At 36.6% G+C, this 16,206-nt stretch overlaps 1 protein-coding gene across 2 annotated transcripts; it reads right to left on the bottom strand.

Annotated features, from left to right (window-relative positions):
• Positions 1-8,823: 8,823 nt before the first annotated feature.
• Positions 8,824-15,819, bottom strand: ATIPCS3 (Inositol phosphorylceramide synthase 3). 2 transcript variants are annotated; one of them, XM_010264397.3, is made up of 12 exons: positions 14,865-15,819; positions 14,666-14,755; positions 13,692-13,778; positions 13,529-13,597; positions 11,041-11,121; positions 10,570-10,641; positions 10,358-10,418; positions 10,124-10,226; positions 9,562-9,657; positions 9,433-9,479; positions 9,212-9,324; positions 8,824-9,101 (listed from the first exon to the last, which is right to left on the bottom strand). In XM_010264397.3, exons 1-12 carry the CDS (start codon positions 14,895-14,897, stop codon positions 9,027-9,029), a joined length of 927 nt encoding a protein of 308 aa, XP_010262699.1. In that variant the 5' UTR covers positions 14,898-15,819; the 3' UTR covers positions 8,824-9,026. The 2 variants fall into 2 exon arrangements, with proteins under 2 accessions (XP_010262699.1, XP_088754374.1); XM_088898248.1 differs by having other exon boundaries at positions 13,692-13,827; positions 14,865-15,497.
• Between the last annotated feature and the right edge of the window lie 387 nt (positions 15,820-16,206).

Genomic DNA, 16,206 nt, shown 5'->3' with positions numbered 1-16,206 from the left:
ACATCATATGTCCAAAAAACTACATTATGTAATGGCCCCCATATATACAGAGGAATTTTCACATAGTGGTCTCTATTGGGTCCTTTTAGTTTTCTTTTCTTGTTTCTTCTTATTATTTTCCTTTTTGTTTTGATTTTTTGTATTTGCTAGGCAAATTAGGCGGTTAGGGTGAGGAAGGTGAATTAGGATTCTATCCCAGGTGAGAATAACCTTATTGACTTTACCATATGCACGTCATCTTTAACAACTACAACAATAATAATGTTGTATGAGAATAACGACTTGGATCTCTCGCGGGCACTAGTATAATCTATAATGGTTGATATGTATCATGCCAATGGTTTTCTAATACGCCTTTTAAGGATTGTATCGATTCAGACATTGGTTCAGAGGGTAATCAGACCTTAAATCAATTCTTTTGAACCAGTTTAAAAAAATAAATAAATAAAACTTAAAAAAAGTACCAATATAAACCGATACACTAGATAGTTTGAACCTTTCATACAACTTTATCACATTTTTTTCATCTCCAACTTTACTATTCCAGGTGGAGGGGGGCCATGTAACCATTATCAAAAGGCAGAGAAAACACAGCCAGCATGGGAGGACATATCCCACCTTACCCCAAACCCATAGACACGCGCTCCCTTAAACACTCAACCCAGTTGGCAGGCTTGGAGGTAGACAAGCGACAGCTATACGGGAATACGCAATGCCCTTGGATTGTTGGACAGTGTTGAAGTGAGTTTATATGGCAGGAAACCCTGCTTCGTTATATGAATATCAGCGCATTTGATTCTTTCTCTTGGGCTGTGTTATTTGTACAAATTTCCTTTTCTTTTCCTAGCTACCTTTTCCTTTAAACCAAACACAGTCTTAAGGTGAGGGTGTGAAAAACCATTAACCTAGACGCGAGGAGAGATTGAATCCATCTCATAGAATAAGCGACCTCCCAAGGGGTGGTAATATTACCTACGTACCTTTCATGCATGATGTCAATGAGGACTTTGCTGTGACTTTTGACTTCCAAATCAAAGATACTACACATGATCATAGCAGCATCTAATAAGGCAATCTAAGAGAGAAAGAAATTCAGTTACCCGAATTTTCAAAGCGTGACAATCCAATACCTATTGTTAACCAGCCGTTAAGTGAAATTTGAAAAAGACACAAATGCCCTTCAAATGTTATATAAATTTCTTTATCAATCATCTAAACATTGACAAAAAATTAAGTCCTAAATCCTTGACTCTTCTATTCAAGAAAGTTGAGGTCACCAGAGTGCCCATTCAAATGTGACTCCAACTTTCATGAATAGAAGAAGTAAGGATTTGAGACTGTTAATTTTTTATCAATGTTTGAATGGTTGATAAACAAATTAAATGACAGTTGAAGGGCATCTGTGTCTTTTTTAATTGCCACCTAACGGTTAGTTAACAATAGGTACTAGATTGTCACATTTCAAAAGTTCAAATACTGAATTATCGTATTTTAAAGTTGGAGGACCAAAGTGACACTAGGTCCAAAGTACAAGATACTAATTGAGAATTTTCCTATTTTTTGTTCAAAATACACCAAATAATTCCAATAAGCAAATACAAATAAAAGGGTCGAGCTTTTCTTATGGGTTTATCAGGCTTTTTTAAATCAAATCCAAATTTCCTATCCACGACCATTCTACCCACATAATCCTCTTACACATTATTATGAACGCAGAGATGTTTCCAATGCACGAGATAGTGTAATGTGGGTAGTCATGAGTAGAATTCTTGTGGGTAGGAGATTCGGAATTAATTTATTGTGTTGGGGGTTCGCTGCTTTTTGGGGGGTTGGAATTAATCCAACCGGTTGACCCATCAACGCCCTTTGTACGAAGTAATATCCGAACCGGTGGCAATGTCTTTAGCTTCAATTAAAGCCTAGCATTTGGATAGAAGAGACAGAGAGACTCACGCCCGGCAAACTGACTGAATGATTTTCTTTTCTTTTTATCACCACCTTCATTTAATTAACATCCAAGAAAAGACTTGGGCCTTGAACAAGAGAGAAGTAGAATAAATAGGCATCATTATGCATCAGTTTACAGTAAATTTGTATGGGAGTAATAATGACACCCAACACGCACACTCTGTGTTTTAAACTTTCATTTCATGGGTGAAGGGAGTACGTTCTTTTCTTTTCTTGAAACAGAATGAAAAAGGGAATGAGGTTGTTAGACTTAGACATGCCTCCATGATGATAAAAGGGTGTAAAGAAGCATTCATCATGCCATCAGATCAGGGAGATATAATTTTGGGTTGTGGTGGTGCATAGCTTGATCCATTTTCATGTGCCTTTTGCTTCTAAATTGTTTCGTTTAGGGGTGGATTTGAGTCGAGTTGAGCTGAGCCGAATAGCTAGTTATTCGAGTTTGGCTTGTCAAGGTAGTACGGGGCTCGAGTTAGAACTTTGAGCTTGAACTCGGTTTGAGTCAAAAGCTAGTAAGTTGGAGTTTGATTTGAGAAAAATATTTTATAAAAATAAAAAAATTAAGAATTATAATAATTAGTTATTATAAAAATAAAAATATTATATCTATATTATTATTATTATTAAGATAAATCTCTTAAATTACCACTACTGTTTGTGAAATTAACTAAATATACCCTTACTGTTTCATTATTGTCTATTCTATTGGTACCCCTACTGTTTCTAACAATTGACTAACTCTACTCTTACTATTTCTAACAATCTCTCCTCTTAACCTATAGAGATGCTGGGAAGGGGGATGACTTGACGTCGGCAAGACAACGGTGACCAGTAAGTAAGGATCAGAGCTTATTACCAAGCCAAAGAAGAGAACCTCTCTCTCCCCTTATTCATCACTACCGGCAATTCCGACAAATCTTTCTTTCAAAAGATTCACCACCACGATCCTTCTCCCATCTAATTTTCCACCAACTCTGTTTGTTCTTCAAGATTTGCAATTCCCAGTTTCATTGAGGTTTTTCTTTTTTATTGAGGGTCTCCATCCTTGCAGGTAGTCAAAGCTCACCTGGTGCCAGCGCCTCTACATTGCTCACTAGACAGCTGAGGCCTGAAGGTAGCTTTGCTCACAAAGGCAATTTGAGTGCCATAAGAAGAGAAGACAAACCTGGAGAAACCTTGTTTGCAACTTTATGCCATTCATCAGATCGAGGACTCTTCCTCCCAACCTGAAGAAACCGATCACCTCAAGCATCTAGGAGAACAAAAGTTTCATGCTCTGTTCAATCAGCTGGGGAATTCCGGCCACTGAAGGATGGCTTTGGCACAGTAGTAACAGAGTGACAGCAACAGAGGGTGCTGCTACCTGAGGAGCAAACTCGTAACCTAAATTCTTAAGCTTTCGCTTCTTTCCGTGACTCTCAGACTCATCCTTAACTTCAACCCTCCTCCGGTAATTGTCTCTCTCTCCATCGTCATCCTCGACATCATTTTCATCTTCATCCGCTTCTTCTGCAATACGCTGCACACTTGCTTCTTCGTCTTCCTTTTCATCCTCTTCCTCTTCCGCTTCATCTTCATCCTCCCACTATCGTTTCCAATGAGCAAACCCGTGACCCAACCCCCATTCCATTCATTTATTATTAATTGATTGCTTCTTCCCTTGTCCAATATCAGTCATGATCAAAATATTAATACACAGTGCTGATGATTTGAGTTTTCATTAATTGGTTACTGGAATTTGATGTTAAAATCATGATCACAAGGCTCCTTGTGCTGTCGTTCAAAGGATAACATCTACTACATCCCTCCAACTTGAACTTGTAGGGGACAAGTTTGCTTGGTTAAGAGACGACGAATTCACCCGTCAAACACTTGTAGGCATTAACTCCGTCAGCATCCGGCGGCTTGAGGTCAGTAATTAATCCTCTAAAATATCCAAGCAATGGCGACGTTCACCAACTCGCCGCCACTGGGTTTGCCGCTGCTAAAAGGACAGTGAAGGAGCGGACAAGTTTTCCATCTAATTTTCCATCACCGTCGGCGATTCTGACAAGCTTGATCAACTCCACGTCTCCGTCATCTGCAACGCCGAAGATTTAGGTCCTCCGTATGCAAAGCATTCACCTCCGAAAAACAGTAGGAATAGTTAATATTTTAACAGCAATGATAATTTTCTAAACAGTAAGGGTACGTTAGAGAATATTCAAATAATAAGGATATAATTAGTTAATTTCGCAAACAGTAGAAATAGTTTAAAAGATTTACCCTTATTATTTTTATTATCATTCGAATTCGGCTCAATTAATAAATAAGCCTCTAAATTAAATTCGACTCAAAGTTCAGTTGAAACTAAACCGAGCTAAACTCGAATAATTCATAAATAACTCGGCTGGTGGCCACCCCTAATTCCGTTTGGAGCTTTACGCACCATGTACAGTCTCAAGTCCCAAACAATAGGATGGGCCTCAAACCCACTATACTTTATTCCCCTTTCCTCAGCTGAACAGTTGGGATAAAGCCCATGTGATCAAGCAGCCCGCCTCCTCCCTATCTATGGGAGAGAAAAGCACATGATGAAGGGTCTCCAGCATAAATTGTAAAATAGTTGGATTACCAGGACCAAGACCGGGGGCCCAAATAAACAAGGTTTTATGTCAAAGAGTGAGAGGGGTGAACATGGACCTGTTATTAGCATTGAACCCAGGGAGAAGTTTGCCTCTCCCTGTTATTAGCAAAATTTGCCTCTTTAATGTGTTTTGGCTCATTTAACAACCAGAACGAACCTGTTATTAGCATTGAACCCAGGGCGGAGCCAGGGTTTTATGTTGGGGCTCAAAAGCTAATGAAACATGGATTGGGGGATGGGCTCCACTCGGCCACCCCCTGATTGAACCTTTTACATTCTGAATAGAGTCCACATTGATCCATATATTATTTTAATATCCCAAATTTTACTTCAGGTGGAGTGGTAATCACCTTAAAATTTTATTAATCATTATGGAAAACGGTGTAAAAAGATAGGAAGAACATAGCCTATTTGTCCCAAACCCAAAGAACAAAACAGGGGGACTGACATAACATCTTCAAAAACTATGGGGTGTTTTGTTTAGCAATACGGTTGTTTCTGCTGATGTAACAGTTGGTTTTATTTTCAAAAATAAAACCAACCATATTGTCAAACAGTCCCTAAAGCTCAATTTAGAAAGAATACAAATATAAATACATATGAAATAATATAAAATATAAGGTTTTGCATTTTACATATCCGCATTTATACTCCTTCCAAACGGAGCCTAAGATTTTGAAATGACCTGGAAGCTGAGAGACGTGGTTAAAAGCCCCCTCCTCATACGAAGGCAAAAGTAGTGTTGCCAGTGGAGTGGATTGGAGTTCCTTGAATTGCCATCCTACGCAAACAACTATGCTGAATTGCTGATAGGAGCAGTTCGTGTTTTTTTTTTTTCTTCAGCTCCATGAGTTAAAGTAACTTGGATTGGCCCCAATTAGCACTTTACAGTTTCTCGGGCTAAAGCCTTTGGGCTAAGCCCATTAAAATTTTGACAAAATCCCAATTCGAACCTGCCCAAATTGTAACCCTAAGATTTGATTTAAGAAACAATTACTTATACAGATATACTTATGGAGTTATGGTTCAACTATGATACCGGAAAAATATACAAGCAATCAACCAATATCATAATAGAGGTGATTGATCGGATGGTATTCTGTATTCATCAAAATTCAAGCTATTGTTTTGATTGGTCAAAGTTGTTTGGGTACCATGTCTTTCCGATATCATAGATTTTCCCTATACCTTAATTTCGTATTAAATTTGAAAATAAAACTGTTTTTAAATAAAATTGTTTAGATGTGGACGTCTTTGGTCAGGGGGTAAAGGACTGATGCCGCATCAAGACCAGCATAATAAGATGAATTTCGTCCATAATCTAATCCACGCCTTATCTTTTCGAGCTTTTTGATGAATTATGGTAGAAGTTTCCTCCTTGTTCCAAATTTATGCAACTGCATGTGATAATGTTTCATTCCAATTTTGCCATGAATGTGAGGCCATTGATGATGGGTCCTAAACCTAATCACCTGAAAGTGTGAACACATGACAATTTATGGAGCCCCAGACTGCTTCCATGTCCTATGGGCCCGGAGTTAAGTGTTGGGCTTACATATAATGAGACAACAATCCAACATTCACTATTCAGCCAGTCCCACCAAAAAGATCTATGGAGCCAAAATCAATACAACTGTAAAACTTCAAAGTATTTAATGCGGATGAGTTCCCTTCAAGCTTACTGATATGCAATGGCTGCTTCTAATTTTTAAGACTTCTCAAATTGAAATTTGTTTCTCATGAACTCCTATATATTCACCTCAGTAGCTTCTATATTTAAGCTATTAACTCAAATTCATATCCCTTTGTTTCTTTGGTTAACTCCCATTCTCTCTCCTCATTATGTCATGTCAGTAACTCTCTCTCTCTCCTCTCAATAACTCCATTAAGTTCCTTAACTAAACTCAATAAATACTATAGTTGCAAAAGGTTACAAGCAAAGAAAGTTGAACCTAAGTATTTACATGGGGAGAGTAAACAAATCTACCACCTTCCTATGCTTCAATCACTTGTTATAACAATATGAGTTTAAACTTGAAGTTATGTTTTTTCTTCTTTATGCATGCTTATTACCAAATTTTAAGAAACAATTGATTAAAAATTTAAATATTTCTAAACATTAACCATAGTTATATTGGTTTCCTAATAATTAAGATATACATGCATATCTTAGCTATTCTATCATTTTTCAACATTTTCCAATTGTTTCCTAGCCTGGATTTATTTAACTTTTGGAACATGCCTTGAGTTTTCCTAATGTGTATCCTACATTTTTCACTGTATCCGTGCATATCAAGCATATCCAGATGAAGCTCTTAAAATTGCATTTCTGATACTTGTGTTTCCAATGATCTAAACCTTGAATGGGATTGAAAGGGGTGTAGAGGTTGGACATCAAGCAGGAAGCAGCAGCCAGCAGGAGGTAACATAGATCAGCTATGTGATCTGTCGCGTTACATTTATCCAGATAGAAGACCTTCAAGCGTATTTTGGTAGATACACAAATTACTTTGTCCAACAGCCTTCAACCCTGCAAGACCATATTCCCCTTGATTACTACAGCAGGCATATCAAAACTGGAAAGGATCCTTCCTAGTGGCCTGTGCAATCTGCAGAGAATGCTCATCTCAGCAGGCTGGATATAGATTAATTATGATTAATCAATCATATCAATTACCCATGCCAAGTCTTGGATTTAACTCTCTTGTCTTGACCCTCTTTTCGAGTGATTGGAAGAATTAGTAATAGGGGCACTTCTAAATTTTCTCTTATACCTGGGGAATGTAGATCAAAATCTTTGCAGAAAAGTTCCTCAAATAGGAATTTTTGCCCACTAGGTCCCTCTTGTATTCAACTTATGTGCAGCGACTTCTTTTTATATCCATAAAACTGATTTTGAGAATAGAAGCTATTGAAATTTCTGTGTGCCATTATTTTGTGTTTCAGCATTAATTCCATCCTTTTAGCTAGATATATATCATTAGCTGGGACCTTTACGATGCACTGACTTTGTTAAACAAAATTGAGGCGAAGGGAGTCCTATGACATTTTGGATTGAGCCAAATCAGTTCAAGTACAACTCAAACATTATTTTATTTATTTATTTTTTTGAGTTATGTCTTAGTCAAAATGGCCAATTGTTGTATTAATTTTAAATTAATAAAAATGAATTATAACTTTGAACTTATATTAATTATTATTTTTATTAATATTTTAATTTTAATGACCTTCTATTAAGAAAAATTAAAATCAAATCAAAATTTTATTAATGTACTTGATTAGGAAAATCTATAATGCAGAAAAGGCATGGTATCGAAAAAGTTTTAACCAATCAAAACCCATCCATGAGATTTAATAACACCTGATTGGCTAACCAAATTTATGATTCTAGTTGACTGGTAAGATGTTTTTCAGATATCATATTTTTTTCATATCATAGTCGAACCAATATAAAATTAATATTTTTAATAGGTTTATGAATTTGTATAAATTTTAAATTGAACTTAAGGCTGCGTTTGGAATCGGTGTAAAAATACACTATGACGTTTTACACTGAACCAGTTGCTTTTTTTGAGAATAGTGATGGGTGAAAGTGTAAAATCGATGTAAAACTTTAGGATTGATGAGATTTTACATCGATTATCGACGTAAAACTACATTCCATCTAAATGCACACAAAACTGAACTAAAGCATAGTTTTACATTGATAATAATTACACCCTTTTCCCAAATGCATACAAAGCCAAACTGATGTAAAATTTACATCGCATCCAAATGCAGCCTAGATGAATTTCCACTAGGTGCTTCAGCGTGGTTTAAATTAATGGGAATAAAACGCATGTATTTGGAAGGTGGATAGAGAGAGAGAGAGAGTTTTCAGGTAAAAATGTTATGTAATTGGGAGTGAACAATTTACAAAATATTTTAGGAAAAAGTTTTTAAGTAATGAGAAACGTGAGATAGCATTTTGCTATAAAGATTATGTTAAAAACATCATAAAAAAGAAAAGAAAAAAAGAAAAATAATGAGAAATGATAGAGAGGGGTGCTGACATGGACAACACAGGTATATTCCATGTCAGCTAGGAAAAAATAACAATCGTTCAACGGATAACAGATTGATGCAGATGCACCCTATTTGCTTGGTGAAATGATGCAATTAGAAACATATGGAACTCCATGTTTACATGGTGACAATGGATGGAATTAGCCATAAAAGGAGCAAAACTGTTAGAAAAACAAAAACCCATAAACTTCCATCAATTCAAGAATACCGATCAGGTTTACACAATGTCTGTCACTGGCCCAACCACAACCACACAGTTGAGCTGAGCTAGTCAAGGTCGTATGGGTTTAAAAAGCAGCGTCCATTGTAACACTCGTAACTGCAGTGTTACTTGCAACTAATCTCAGTGCCTAGTGCCTAACAACATCTACGTGCCATTTGTCACTGTTTCAGCATGGACCATATTTCCATTTTCTAGAATCTTGCCATTGACTTGTGCTCTCTGTCTCAGGAGGAATAGAAATGACAAATATAAAGGCTCAGCGAGAGAGAGAGAGAGAGAGAGAGAGAGAGAAAGATGCAACAAAATGATTAGGAATTGATCTGGCATACCCAGTCTGCGGTGTCCCCAGAATTGCCATTCAGGAGTTTGTGGTGTTCGTCTTTGTCTTTGGTACTCAATGGAAGCAACGGGGATGAGGTTCCATTGCTACGGTCAGGGAGTTCTGCATGGAGGTTACAACTTAAAAATCATTACAGTGCCTAAAATCTTCAGCATTGAGCAATGAAGGTAAAAATTGAAGGAATGGCCAAAAAAGGTATCAACTTTGCACCTGGCAACTTCTTATCCACAAAGAATACCACCAAATTTACCGTATACCTGCAGAAGAATGAACAGGTCAATCTTAATAATAACAAAATTTGTAACCTTCCGGAAAAGATAATAGAAAGAGAGCAACTACCATGCAACAACAACATCAACTGTGTAATGCTTGCGGGATGCTATAATAAGGAGGCTCTGAACAACAGCAAATAACCAAGCAAGTTGCTTGATGCACCTAAACTCATATATCAACATAATACAACCAAAATTAGAACATTATACACCAACAACTAAATGGGTGGAACATTTTATATATGGATTGTTTTATTATTACCAATCAAATAGAGAAGGGATATTTAAACAGCACGGTCTTAGTTGTCAGCCCAGATGGGCTCCACAAGGCTGTAGCATGTTTCGTGCCAACAGCTCCGTACCACATGGCAACAAGAAAGCCCCCTTTTTCTGGGCAATTTTTGTCTCGTATTTAAAACTTCATGAGCTGGTTTAAACCAGGGAACGAATACAGTGCATAGGATATAGAGATGACATGAACTGTAGCATGTCAAGGAAGCCAATCCAGGGAGTTCAGAGTTAGATAACCTGGACTATCCAAATCTTCCCTCCACATGATGTGCTTCCATATATATAGATCACACATAGAAAGTCAAGAAAATTTTAAAAGGAGACAGAAAAGGACCTACCTTCGTGTGCCATATTTCTGATATGTGAGCACGAAAACTAGAGTAAAGATCATATGAGATGAAAAAATCAAATCACCACAACCATATATTACACCATGAGGGACTGCATCATAAGTCAGGATAGAACAAATGAATATCAAAATTACTTCTTGAAATATGAGATGAAACCATAAAAATAATTTTTTTTGAGCAATAAGAGAGAAACCAAAGAAACGATAGTACAAGGTTATTTACAGTTAATTAATAACACTTCAAGTACACTGTCTGGATGAGGTAGCCTGGCAAGCTTCGAACCCTGCAAGTGAAAAAGTGAAGTACCAGACTTAAAAAATATCCCCTGGAGAGGGTAGCACTTGGAGAATCAAATAAGCTATGCATAACTAAACTAAAACATTAGCCATAAAGCCCACAATAACATACATAGTATATATTTTTCAATGTTTTACCTCACGACAGTGGTAGTTTGGTCCAGGAAGCTGTGTTGAATAAAATGTAATGATACGGAGAATTTGAGAAGCCTGCAGGAAATAAACATATTGTTACATTGATGTTGGATGATATGACATGAATAAAAAACATTTAGTACTGATACTCTTGACAGGTTTTATTAAGATGTTAGACACTTCGGCAGAGCCACATACACAAATAGGCCAAGGCCCAGGTTTTGGTAGATAATTATCCTATCAGATACTGATAGAGTTTAGCCCAAAATATATTGAGGGTCATGTTTCACTAGCAGTGAAATCAAGGATTTCCACAGGCAAAGAATTCACCTGTGGTTCATGACAAAGGTGACCACTTACAAGAGCAAAATGAACTCAACGAAAATAAGAGAAAAACCTAAAGAGTAAACTTAGATTAGGAGAACCTCCAAATAGCAGAAAACATTGATTGTACATGCAATAATTTGAACTTACAACTAGGAATGCTAGAACCCTTCGCCATATTAGAACTGTATATATCTTCTTACTGTGACAAGCGAAAGGGTGAAAACTCCACTGCAACAAAATAGAACCCATATTAAGAATTTAAAATAATAGAAGGAAAAAACAATGACTCAGAATAGAGTTTAGTTCCTGTATGAGTAACAAAAACTTCATTGAATAATGAAAAAGAAAATAGAGATTAACAAATATGGTCAACAGAATATATATACTAATTTTAGCAAATGTATACCTTGAACTTATGCCCAACTTTTGAAAAATGTTTTCTGTGTCTTCTTTTCATTCTAGCACCCAAAGCTAGTAATTTGCACTATGGCAAGATAGGCTTCTTACAGAGTATAGCATATAGTTGCAAAATAACAGATCATAAATGAACAATATACAATAATTAATGAATATGCACACACAGCCTCTATGTAGAAGAGTTAATTGACAGCATTTCTTTCAGAGTGGCTCATTGGCTTAAAACACTGGACCTGTTCAAGGATTTTTCTGTTGATGATATTTAAGGAATTGGAATGCAATGGTGGTTTCCTCATCCTCAAGGTATATTATTCAGGAGGTTTGGTTCCCATCTATATGTCAAAGATTGAAGCTGAATTTTGATAGTTCTTATGGCAGGCAATCCAGGTCCTTCCAGCATAGGTAGAGTGATAAGGGATGGTGAAGGGTAGATTGTGGCATTATGTTCTGAACCTAATAGGAGAGGGTGATTCTCTGAGAGTTGAAGTGATAGCACTCCTACAAGGGCTGAGATTGGCAAGACAACTACATCTACAACAGATTGAAGTGGGGGGAGATTCGTAACTGCTTACAGTGTGGTTGCAAACAGGTAGTATGGGGACTTGGATTCACAGGCAGGCCATGAGAGAAGGGAGTTGGGTGTAACTGTTAGATGGGTGTGAAGATCAGAAAATGGTTTAGCAGATACTTTACCCAAACAACAGGGGTGAACTCTTTTCAGCTGAACTGTAACAATGAAGAGTATGGGGGGTTAGTTTCCCTATCTTTTGAGGACTGAACCCCTGTACTCATTTTAATTTAATTAATGAAAATTACCATTTCCTATAAAAAAAATCAGACAAAACAGTTGTGAATCCTTTCTATATTAGATCCAATGGGTACCAGACATGTAGGGGTAGGCAGTTACATGTGCCAGGGTGCAAGCAGATTATAACCTAAAAAAGGGTGCAAGCAGATGAATGGTTGGCACCCACATGCAACTCCCTTGTCAGCAGATCTTTCTAATGAAAATTTTTGGAACACTAGGTTTGAGAAAACTGCCTACCATTTACAGTTCACCTGATAGTTCTATAGAAGATAGTCCTACTTTACATTTTTGCAAGTAACTTCAGAGTTTATATTAAGTTGCAGTTATTTTGTTCATTCACACAGTTTCAAATTTTTGCACCTCACCAACGAGGAAGTATTTTGTTGCCTCACAAAAAAGCTCCTCTCTCCTCAAACTTTAGAAGATCATTCCCTCAAACATTCAGAAAATAAAAGATTTAAGGAAATTCCAACAGAAGTTTGATAACCACATGGCTCAAAAGAATTCCAAAAGGAATGGCCGATCATGATTAAAATCTTAATATATTTAAACAACAGATAAATTTTAACAATTTCTGAGTATTTCTGTTCCTTGAGCAATAAATGTTGTCTAGTAACTGCCTCTGTTTTTTCCTATAGAAAGAAAAATTGACTTGAAGTTCAAAGATTGGAGGTTGCTAAAAGCTTGTGAAGGTTTGTAATCTACGAACGTAGCCCGAAACCTGTCTTTATCCTCTAACAACCAACCAGTGATCTGCTTGCCAATCAAATGCAAAAAGGCTAGGTGAAGGCTGAAGATCTACAAGTCTTCATCTTCTAGCAAATAACCACTGATCCACATGTCATATTAAAAAGTAAAGAATTTGACTGGGTGAAAATATACATTACTAGGACATGCAACAAAAAACCTACAAATGAGGTCAAATACAGAGATGAATGACGTTCATGAAATTTGAGATTTCCAATGACCCTGCCATTTCGGTATTCCAATGATTCAAAGTCCATGTGCCATTTAACTTCCAATTAAACTGGCTAAAAAGGGACAAATTTGTGCAGTCAGCAGAAAGAATGATAGAATCATAGAAATTCAATGCTTTTTTTATATAAATGCAATTTCATTTACTGGTATTATCTAAATTTCTAGTATTTAGAATCTCATGAACTTTCAGTATAGCAAATTAAGTCAAATATAACAAATTTGAATGGACGCAACAGCCTCCAAAAAAGCATTATATATAGATGCTCTAAATGTCTTCACATATAGAAGAAGAATTCTAAGAGAGTTACCTGAAAATTAGAGCCTCCATAGAATTCTTTTATGGAGGCTCCAACATTAGATTTTTATGAACCAAAAACAACTGGTGGATTCTAAAAAAAGAAAATAAATGAAACAAAAAAAGAAGAACCTTACCAAGAAGAAGGATAAGAAGATGAAGGAGAAAAAAACTTCACTGATGTAAGCTTTATCTTGCCCAAGCTCCTAAAAGACACAAATGTAAGAAAGCATATTCTCCTACCATTAGTAAATCAACAAAGATCACGACCCAAATCCCACAATGAATAAAAACACACACCGGTAGAAGAAAGAACCCAACATCCTGAAGCATTGGTCCTGGTCGATGTAAGTAATGAACTCCTCGTGCAGCCAACCCATGAATGTACTATGGACAGAAGCAAATATATAAAGTTTGAGTGTCCAAAAAATCCCACCTTAAACATTTAGCAAGGTGTAAGAAATAAAAAACAAGAAAACCAAGTCCAGAGAAAAGGAAAAATAGAAGAGAAAACTGTAACAAACTTTTTGATATAAGAAACCACATCATATATACGGAAGATTTTTTATTTTAATTTGGAACATGCATTTCAAGTTGTTAAATTTACATCAAATGGACAAAAACCAACATAATTCCCCTGTTGAAAAAAGAAAATATTGATGCAATTAAGTATTAGGCGGCAGTAGAGTAAGTACGCTACAACTTTGAGTTGCTCTGTGAGATTTATAATGAGATTGGTAGAAGTGAGGTTAACTATCATAGGAATAACTTCGAATTTAAAGCCATCCCAGGAAAATTTATCCTTGCTTTTTGATTAAACAAATGGAACATATAGTAAAGCCAGCCATCCCAGGAAATGCATCTGAACATTTTCTTCAGATGCATTTAAAGGAGAGTAATTTGATAACAAGGCAAGTGGACAAAAAATGATGCAATATGCACTAACCATCAAAGAAACAATTCTCCATAAAAGGTACCTCTCAATTGAGATTAAAATTTTTCAGACCCCTCCCCCTAAAAACCAAACAAACAAATAAATAAATAAATAAATAAAATGGAGCAGCAAAGCTAGCACTTAAAGGCCCTGAATTCAAACGAAAGCATGTCCCAGAGGAACTGAACTTTAAAACAGAACCTATTAACCTAATGATTTCTGCATCCGAGAGCTTTGACAAAATTTTCTCATTTTATCGAAGAGAAATATGGAGAAAAGCAAAGCAAAGCAACAAACAACGGAACTCATAAAAGGTTACTGTCAGAAAGCAAAGAAAAACCTGAAAAATCAATCCAGCAAGAAGAAGCTTCCACTTCTCTGCAAGAATTTTGATCTCTATCAACAATTCCGCATAAAATCTTCTCCATAGCTTCAAAAGGAAGAACAATAGATATTAGTCAAAAGGCACAGAAGAGGGTAATAGAAATAGAGTGAAACGGATGTTAAAAAAGCAAAAATTAAAAGGAGAAGAAATGAACCTTTGAAGCCTCGGGAGCAATATAAAGCGTCATTTTTGTATCTTGCAATCAGTTCCATATTACTTCACAACCAGAGGATTAAGGTCGACATCATTAAAAACAATATCAGAAGTAACTCATCAACGACTGCACAGAAACCGGTCCTTCAGAAATTGAAAATTAAATCCCCCAATCGCCTCCAAAAGGCAACCTCCTCGTCCTTGTTTCTTCAATCGAAGTCCTCTATTTACAGCAAAATAAAAAAGAAAAGACCACTGAAAATTTTCAAACGAAACAAACCGCGAAGCAGAATCGAGACCAATATTTCTCTAGAAGTCCAATCGCCTAACCAGTTTTCTCCAATCTAAAGCAGAAAAATGTCTCGAAGACAAGTTATAAAGTTCGAATCTAATGATCAGATTCGCGATCGGAGCAAGAAAACGGCTTCAATGGCGGAAGATCGAGAGGCTTCTTTCGTCTATAAATAAAAAGAGAAGATATATCCCCTCGTTCTCTTTTCTGTTTGTCTACACGAACGCAGGTTCAACACGGATCGACAGTTGGAAGAAGAAGAAGAAGAAGAACATTGAAAGAGAAAAGAAGGATCGGCTCTACGCGACCCCCGTAGGAAAAGAGGAGGAAGGGTGTGACGAGAGGGACTCGAAAAATAAGAAATCCAGCAAATATTCTAAAAATAATAAAAATTTAAATGAAAATTAATGTTTTTTCTAATTAAATTCAAAAATGGAAACATAAAATCAAGAAAACGAGGGGGGAAAGGCAAATATTCTTCTCTGTAAGTGAGAGAGGAGGAGTGTAGTGTTACAGATCAGAGCATTTTAGAAGAGGCCATTAACGCTATTCGAATTCTCCTGCAAAACTGGCTCAAGTACATGAAAATTATAAAAGAAAAAGCACACTAAACCCAATGGGGGAAATAATTTGATTTTAATAATTAACGAAGTTGGTTCTGGTCTGACTGACCCCGTGCTTGGGCGGTTAAAAAAGTTAAAAAAATGAAAACCTATATCCCAAAAGTATCCCCATTGTCTCAGGTCAATTACCAAAATGTATAGGGGCCCATCCAGGCCTCGAGACTAACGGATCACTAATCCCTCCTTTCAAATCTATCTGTCCACTTGTCCAGACCCGCCAGAGTTCGGATCTATTCCTCACACCAATCTCACAGCATGTCCTACCCGCATGGTGAACATCTCTCCGCCGTGCGTTGTGAACATCTCTCATGAATGATAATGTAGATATTCCCAATGTTCAATTGTAATTACTTATGGGTAGAAATGTAGGAACAACTGTGGTAACAGATCCGAGTCTATAAAGTCAGTGTGAAGAATTCTCTGAGGGA

This window comes from Nelumbo nucifera, chromosome 2 (assembly GCF_055504915.1).
Source record: "Nelumbo nucifera cultivar China Antique chromosome 2, China Antique-T2T, whole genome shotgun sequence".
In the NCBI taxonomy this organism is placed as follows: domain Eukaryota; kingdom Viridiplantae; phylum Streptophyta; class Magnoliopsida; order Proteales; family Nelumbonaceae; genus Nelumbo; species Nelumbo nucifera.
The sequence above is the reverse complement of the archived record's forward strand: the minus strand, read 5'-3'. Positions and strand labels throughout refer to the sequence as shown.